The sequence below is a fragment of the Strix uralensis genome, chromosome 14 (genome assembly GCF_047716275.1).
Source record: "Strix uralensis isolate ZFMK-TIS-50842 chromosome 14, bStrUra1, whole genome shotgun sequence".
Lineage (NCBI taxonomy): Eukaryota > Metazoa > Chordata > Aves > Strigiformes > Strigidae > Strix > Strix uralensis.
This window is the reverse complement of record NC_133985.1, coordinates 19,062,484-19,070,740: the sequence shown is the minus strand read 5'-3', so window position 1 is coordinate 19,070,740 and position 8,257 is coordinate 19,062,484. Positions and strand designations below refer to the sequence as shown.

Genomic DNA, 8,257 nt, shown 5'->3' with positions numbered 1-8,257 from the left:
CCTTTTGAAGTGCAACCTTAGGCGGTTCCTTGTCACCCATTGGAGCAGGAGCTTTTTTACCACATTAAGTCATTGGGTAGCAAATGAATGGGGGGTTTTGACTATTCACAACTTCACCTTATAAATATCAGGGTTGTAGGTTCCTGCAGCTTTCCTCCATCCTGATAGCTCACCTTGGGAAGGAGCGGAGGGAGGTGGCCCTGCTCGCTCGGGGACCTGTGGTGCAGAGAGCTCCGGATCAGCGAAAGGGATCCAACCCTGCTCCTTGTGACAGCCATGAAGAGAAGCACCTTCCTCATCCTCTCCATCGCAGGGGTCTATGGTGCCGTTCTTCACGCAGCAGCATGGTAGGGTCCAACTCAGCGGAAAGGATATTTTTCAGCAATGCTCTTCAGCCTGTGGTAAACTGTGCGATTCATTTTCTTTTCTTTGTTTCAGGTCTGTGAATAACTTTCTGATGACAGGACCTAAGGTAATTAACATACAGTCTATCAGGAATTTAAATAGAGCAATTTTGTTTTGCAAACGGGAAATAAGACTTTTCCAAGGAACCCAATTTCCCAGAGCATATTGGCTCCAAATCCTGCAGAGTAACGAGGGAAAGGACTCGCAAACCATTTATGTCTGTTTTCATTGATCAATGGTAAAGCGCGGTGGGTTTTAACCCCGCTGTTTCCCGTGCCAGGCTTACCTGACATACTCGAGCAGCGTGGCGGCTGGGGCGCACAGCGGGATGGAGGAGTGCAAGTTCCAGTTCGGGTGGGAGCGCTGGAACTGCCCCGAGAGCGCCCTGCAGCTCTCCACCCACAACCGGCTCCGCAGCGGTGAGTGCGCCTTTACCTGCCAGCACCAGCATCCTCCTCCCGGGATGCCTTCGGGTACGAGCTGGGATGCGCTCTGGAAAGAGCTGGTGCTGCTAATGAAACCAACATTTTGGGCTTTGGTATCCCAAAAATCAGGGTTGTTTTTCTCTATCTGTATTAATTAATGTAATAAATAGCACTAACATTTTTTTTAGGAATGCCGGGCTCTCTCTGGGTCTCTATCCATGCTAGGCTAGAGCTCGGTCCTTCCCACAGCGCTGCTCCGTGGGCTCGGTCCTACCACATTCTGTGCAGCATCCCAGGGAGCGCAGTGCGAGAGGCACCCGAGCTTGCAATGGGGAAAAGAAGTGCAGGAGAGAGGAAGGGAGAAACCAGAGACATGCACAGAGAAACTGTCTTCATAAAGTTGTGGATATATTTCAATACTTTCTACTTCAACAAGCAGAAATCTTTTTTCTCAGAGCAGCATCTCTGGTTGAATCTGTTAGGAAAGCCAAAGAAGAAACTAAATTAGAAGTGTGAGTGCAGACAACTGTTAGCACAGGTTCAACCACCGACTAAAACAAGATCAATGACAATTTTCCCCAGCAGGCAAGATCAAAGCAGGAACATACCCCCAAGCAGGAAAGGACAGAGACGAACTGAGTGCTGGGTGAAGGGAGTGACAACTAACCTTGGCCAGAGCAGGACTGAGGCATTGCCTTCAGAGCCTACTCTTGCCAAGAACCACCATCCCGTGTGTGGACACCTGCATAATATTATGCCAAATTGCTGAAATCCTTGATGCTGAAGCCTGAAAAGACTCCGGTCATGAGCACCTAATTTCTGTAGCACTTTACCTTTAGCACAAACTGTTGGGGTTTTTTTCCTTCTTGCACCTTTGCAGCACATAAGAGCTTCATTCCCAGTAAACCAGGACTGATGTCTATGTTTGCATGTGACAGCTTCTCCCCTCTCCCCCAGCTACCCGGGAAACATCCTTTGTACACGCCATCAGCTCGGCCGGTGTCATGTACACCCTCACCAGGAACTGCAGCATGGGTGACTTCGAGAGCTGCGGCTGCGACGACTCCAGGAACGGCCGCGTCGGTGAGCTGCCGTCTCAAGACAGGCTGACATCACCTCTCCGTCCCCGCACGCAACCCCCGGGATTTCAGGGCAGAATTTGGCCCAAGGGGGCGGTTCTGCACTTAGCATGTGTCTGTCTTGCAGGTGGCCGAGGCTGGGTCTGGGGAGGATGCAGCGACAACGTGGATTTTGGGGAGAGGATTTCCAAGCTCTTTGTGGATGCTTTGGAAACAGGACACGATACCCGCGCGCTGATTAACCTGCACAACAATGAAGTCGGGAGACTTGTGAGTCAAATATATTATAATGATAATAATGTTTATATTGAAAACAAAATCCGAGAGTCTGGTAGGCTGTTCAGGTCCCCGTCTCCAGCTCTCTGTGACAATCTAGGCCCTGTAGTGTTGCATGGGGAAAAAAAATACACCCAGAATCTGTCCCTAAACCTGAACTCAAGGAACTGTAGAGTTGTTCAACAGTAAGAGTTGTTCCCACTCCCAGCTGCTGCAGCTGTGTGTAATGCATTAAATGTAACTACTAGCACGCACCACTCATTCAGAAATGCACAGGTTTTATACTCACCTTGTGCTTCTCTGGTCTGTAAAACAAAGCAAGAACCACCTTATTTTCTTGCAATATGCATTTCCAAGCTATTTGGCCGGGGAAACCAGGTGTGAGCCAGCCCCACTTGCAAGCTGGCTGCCAGACTCACCCCCCACTCCCTGCCTGGGCCAGCAGAGGCTCTCAGCATCTTGCCAAACCTCCTTGTCTGTAAAAACAAGGATGGCAACACTTAACATACCTATCTCATAGGGTGTGTCGAGGCTTAATCTCACATAGATACCAGTGATTGGGACCTTATAAATACCAGAGAGAGATAGGTAGATAATATCTGTGAAGTGCTTGGCCTGGAGGAGATGCAGAGAGGCTGGGTATGATTATTCCGAAGCAGTTTCACACATTTTGAATGAAACCTCTGAGAGGGATGATGCGTCGATGCTGCAATGAGCGAGGTGAGCTGCGTGAGAAGGGCATGACCCGACAAAGGCACTTTTTTCCTGGCCTGGAGAAACAGCACCTGCAAGGAGACAGTAGTTTGTGCCCACTCATTATCTCTGTTCTTTAAATTAGTGAAGAAGGACAGATGTTTTCCAGGAACTGAAATAAGAGCATTAGCTTGTGGCTTGGAAGGACCTGAAGTGATGCCAAGCACGAGCCACTTTTGACCCACTGCCCCCTGAATTAGAAGTGCCATAGAGCCTGATTTTGAGATTTAAATTATGATGCTCTGCTGCTCCTAATTTCTCCACCTTTTCCACTAAGGCTGTGAAAGCCACGATGAAACGAGCCTGCAAGTGCCATGGGGTGTCAGGCAGCTGCAGCATCCAGACCTGCTGGCTCCAGCTAGCTGAGTTCCGTGAGATTGGGAACTACCTGAAGATAAAATACGACCAAGCCCACAAACTGGAGATGGACAAGAGGCGGATGAGAGCCGGCAACAGTGCTGACAGCCGCGGGGCCACGGCGGAGACCTTCCACCACGTCCACGCCACGGAGCTCGTCTTCCTGGAGGACTCTCCCGACTACTGCACGAGGAACGCCAGCCTGGGCCACCACGGCACCGAGGGCCGCGAGTGCCTGCAGACCGGCAAGAACCTCTCGCAGTGGGAGAAGAGGAGCTGCCGGCGGCTGTGCACCGAGTGCGGTCTCCGGGTAGAGGAGAGGAGGACGGAGGTGGTGGCCAGCTGCAACTGCAAGTTCCACTGGTGCTGCACGGTGCGGTGCGAGCAGTGCCGGCAGCTGGTGGCCAAGCACTTCTGCGCCCGCCGCGACACCACCGCTGCCGCCCCCAACCACATCAAGCGGAGGAACAAGGGCCATAAGAGATAGAGGACAGCCGTGGTGCCCGAGGAGGACGCTTTGGTGTCCCCACGCTCGGCAGCTGCCAGTGGAGCTGGGTGGGAAGGAGCGTCCCCGGGGTCCGGAGGGCTGAGCGGGCACCACATGAGGCGATGGGGCCTCCTGCGGATGGATGCTGTGAGATGAGGAAGCACAAGGCGCAGGCACTGAGGGACCACGGTCCTTCTTGCTTCCATGGTTTATCCTCCAACATTTACCAGTAGCTTCTTTCTTGTTGGGAGCCACTTTATCTGTGTATCGGACAGAGGGAAGAATTTCACTTTTTAGGTGGGTTCAACCCCTTGTGTCACCACCAGCAGTGGGGCTCCAGCCCCACGACAAGTGAGGTGGGGACAGACGCTGTGGCCAAAAGCGGGTCCTGCTGGGGGGCTCCATCCCAGCAGCCCCAGGGACCACAGCTGGGGCCGTTCATGCACAGTGGCTGCTCGGCAGCATTTCTAGTGGAAAACTTATGCACTTTCTGATGGGAGAGGAGGTTTTGCAGTGTCGTGGTGTGTATTACAAAGACTGCAGCCTTTTGAGGGCTTTGATAAGTTTACGGCCAGTGTTTACAGATTTCATTTTATTTTTTCCCCCCTCCTTTTTAAATTTTGTATTTTGGTACCAGAACCCCTGCCCCCAATAGACAGTAACTTCATGTACTTGTACTGGATGAAAGCAAGCAGTTTATAATTCCTATGCTTTTTTCATTTTTAATTAGCAGGTAAGAATTCAGAATTCTTTATGCCTAATGTTGTTATTAATAAGTTGTATTATTGCTTAGCACAACCTGTTCTCTCCATATATTTTGAAGGTATCCCTAAAGAATTCGATTTTGGACTGTATTTTACAATAAACACCACAATGAAAAGGATTGGCTTTTTCCTTTCTGGCTTCCTAGCAGTACGACTTAGGTGCAAAATTGTCCCTTTCTGTGTAAAACTCAGCACTTCCAAGATTTCTCATCATTAATCCAAAAGCCAGCGAGAAGTTTTTTTCCTAGACCTCAATAAAAGTTGGCTCCAGCCTTCAGTCCCCAGAGGGTTTGCTTTAATACCTATCACTGTAATATCTAACCTTTTTCAAGTGCTGAGTATGCAGGCACTGCCTGGCTAAAGGTGATTTTGAAGCTCCCAGTGCCTCTTTAATTTGCCTAGGCCCGACATCCCCCAGACAATGCAAGGCTGCCCAGCTTTGATGTGGAAAGCATCGGCACTCACTGCAAAATTCTTGGAGGCACGAGAGAAGCCCTTTGAACTAGGGGCAGGAGAGAAAACTTGGGGACAGTTGTGAATGTGTCTGCTGGTTCCCTGCTGCTCCTGGTGCAAACAGCCCCACACCACGGCAGGGAGGGCAGGAGGGAACAGGAGCAGGAGGGGTCCTGCTCTTTTCCTGGCCTCCCCAGGGCTGTACTTCAGCCCAGATTCTGCTCTGGAGGGAGCCAGGGCTGTGCCACCACCCGCACCCATGATATGGGAGCAAAGGATGCTCTACCAGGTTTGCTTTCCAGCCAGGGGAGGAGGAGGAGAGACAAGTCAAAAAAAAAAAAAAAACCCACCACCTTACAGCTCTGCCAGCATATTGCGCCCACATTACAAATGCTTTGATGCTATTTTATCTGGGTATCCCTATGGCTCCCAGTGCAAACACAGCCTTGACACACGCTCAAGCCAAATCGGGAAGCTCAAGGTGTAAAACACAAAAGCTGGGAAGCACAACTGAGTTCCAAGCATTTATTTTTGCAAAGAGTGGTTTCATTAAAGCTGGAAGGGCTACGCCAGCAGGCCATCATTTTGGGAGGCTTTCTTGCTGCCTTGGGAGCACATATTTCTAAAATTTCCGTAACTAACACGCCAAAGCAAAAAACCCCAAGATTTTTGCACAGTGTTGCCACAACAGCATTTGCAACCCACCAAAATTTAGGCCAAACTGGAAATGATAAAAACAGACAAACAAAACCCCCTTCCTGCATCTTGTGCACGGGCTGGCTTGTCTGCACAAAAAAACAGGCTTTACTTTTGTATTATCCACTGTGGTTGCCTGAACTGCTGCTGTCCCAGGCCAGTGCTCAGCAGCACCAGCCCCATGCCTGGGCAGCCCTGGGAGCTGCGGAGCACAGGGTGCTGCCAAAATCCCATGGAGCCATAAAATGAGGTTACACAGAGCACAGGACAGTCATTGCTGATGTGCACTCAGAGTATTTCACTAGGGTAACTCCCAAGCACACATAAAAACCAGTTTGCTGTATACCAGTAGCAGGGTTAATAAACTGCACAGGTAGATACCAGGAGCTGAGGACTCCCTGTGAGCAGGCATGGTCAGGACATGCTGTGTATCATTTTACATGTCTCTCCGCAGCATCTTTTCAAACTAACGATACTGCAGAAAATAAGAAGTGACAGGTTTGCAGGTGCCCATAGCACCAGACCAGATCTCTGCCTCCCCCCATCCTGGGGAATTGGGGCTGCAGAGAGGAGCAGAGATACTGGGGCTGAACCCTCCCATTCCCACAGACACACAGCCAGGGGCTTGCCGAGCCAGCGCTCGTATCCACTCCATTGCATTTAAATGCTGGAGATGAACTGTTCTTCCTTGAATTTGTCTAATTGCTTTTTTTAATCCATTTACATTTTTGGCACCCAGACTACCTAAGGCAACAAGCGTATCCCATGCAAAAGCCAGAGACCAAATGCAAATTGAAGCAAACTCAAGACAAAGTTATGTACCATCCCATGATACAAATTGCCATTCTCTTCTTGTAGCTTGCAGAGATAATACCAAGTCTGAACAAATACAAAAAACAACTCGATAGCTTCAAGCTGCACCTTGCCAGAGATATTACAGTCCTGGAAAAGCTGAAGCTCTCTCATCCTCCCCCTTGTTGCTTGGATACAACAGTCATCAATTCTCACTACATTCACTACAAACAATAGAAATACAGGATCATCTTAATCCATCACAGCACTGTCAGGGAGCCCCTACACCCCTGCCCACTAGTACTGTTTCTGTAATAACATACACAGAAATGCCACGTGCACAGGGTAGCATAGGGTAACAAACTCTGAGACTGCCTGCAGGACACGATCCATCAGGCTGGTTTCATCATTCCAGTAGTGATTTTACCTGGGCAGCAAACTCCCACGTAGCAGTTTTCAAAATAAATAGCACCACACATAGTAGAGCAAAGTCCTATCATCTGCTCATTTGTAAAGGCTCATTCTCTAACCCCAGCCAAAGAGCATTTGAAGGGACTGATGATGTCTTCACACCTGAATGTTTTTACCCATGATTGCCCAAAGTCAACTCCAATTTGGGACATTGATCCTGACCACCTGTAACTCACTGCATGCTTGGAGGAAGGGATGGACAGGCCCTATAAAACCTCGAGGAGAAACCTGAATGCTGTTCCGCAGTAATAGCAAATAGAAAAAGTGAAAATCTTAATCTGGGCCAGGTGCTGTATGAACTCAAACCAAAATCCTGCCACCTGCCCCCAAAGAGCTGTGGGCACTGCTTCTGCCTGTCGAGGCCAAAGGCTCCTCACAGCACTGGGGCACTGGAAGGGGTGTTGGGGATGCCCCGGAGCAGGCACACCCCACCAGGCACCCCAAAGAGACACTCTGGGCAGGGTTGTGGAGCTGCTTGGACACTCCTGGAGTAGCACCTTCACGTTTGAACTGGCTTTGCCGAAGCTGCTGTTTGCAGGGCACTGCCACGGCCAGAGTAACCTGTGTGATAAGAAACCTGCGAGACAGCAGTCGAATTGGCCTGAAATCACCATTGCCTTTGTGGAGGTTTACCACCACTGTCCCAGCAGCATATTTGTGCCTTTATTGTGGGAAAGGACATGTTTCTATTTCATTTTTAATGAGAAAGAGAAACACAGTCTAAATGAAGAAATAATACAGTCCAGCTATAGCGTTACCACAGACCAGGGCAGGTTTATGTCAGAGGTCCCTGCTCAGCTAATGGTGTTTCAGAAAACCAGTGTTGGGATATTTGTAACATAATAATAGCCCAGGCTAAGCAAGCAAGCTTTCCCAGTCCTTCCCACCTAACCAGGATCATCACTGCCACTGTTTCACCTGTTGCCTCTTGGCTGGGCTGTGCTGCCGTCCAGGCACCCATCCCAGCACCCTCACCGGGAGCAGTAGCCACCAGCTTTTCTTCTTGTTTCCTCTTCCCAGAGATAACGTGGCCAGCAGGGACAGGGAAGGGATCTTACCCCTGTGCTCGGCACTGGTGAGGCCGCACCTCGATGAGTGGGTTCAGTTTTGGGCCCCTCACTCCAAAAAGGCCATTGAATGACTTGAGTGTGTCCAGAGAAGGGCAACGGAGCTGGTGCAGGGTCTGGAGCACAGGTCTGATGGGGAGCGGTGAAGGGAACTGGGGGGGTTTCATCTGGAGAAGAGGAGGCTGAGAGGAGACCTCATCACCCTCTCCCTGAAAGGAGGGTGCAGAGAACT

At 50.1% G+C, this 8,257-nt stretch overlaps 1 protein-coding gene across 1 annotated transcript; it reads left to right on the top strand.

Moving 5' to 3' along the window:
* Positions 1 to 276: 276 nt before the first annotated feature.
* WNT8A (Wnt family member 8A) lies at positions 277 to 3,782 on the top strand. Its single transcript, XM_074883778.1, has 6 exons — positions 277 to 347; positions 439 to 472; positions 686 to 824; positions 1,788 to 1,913; positions 2,037 to 2,179; positions 3,216 to 3,782. The coding sequence occupies exons 1-6, from the start codon at positions 277 to 279 to the stop codon at positions 3,780 to 3,782; spliced, it is 1,080 nt and encodes a 359-aa protein (XP_074739879.1).
* Positions 3,783 to 8,257: the final 4,475 nt, after the last annotated feature.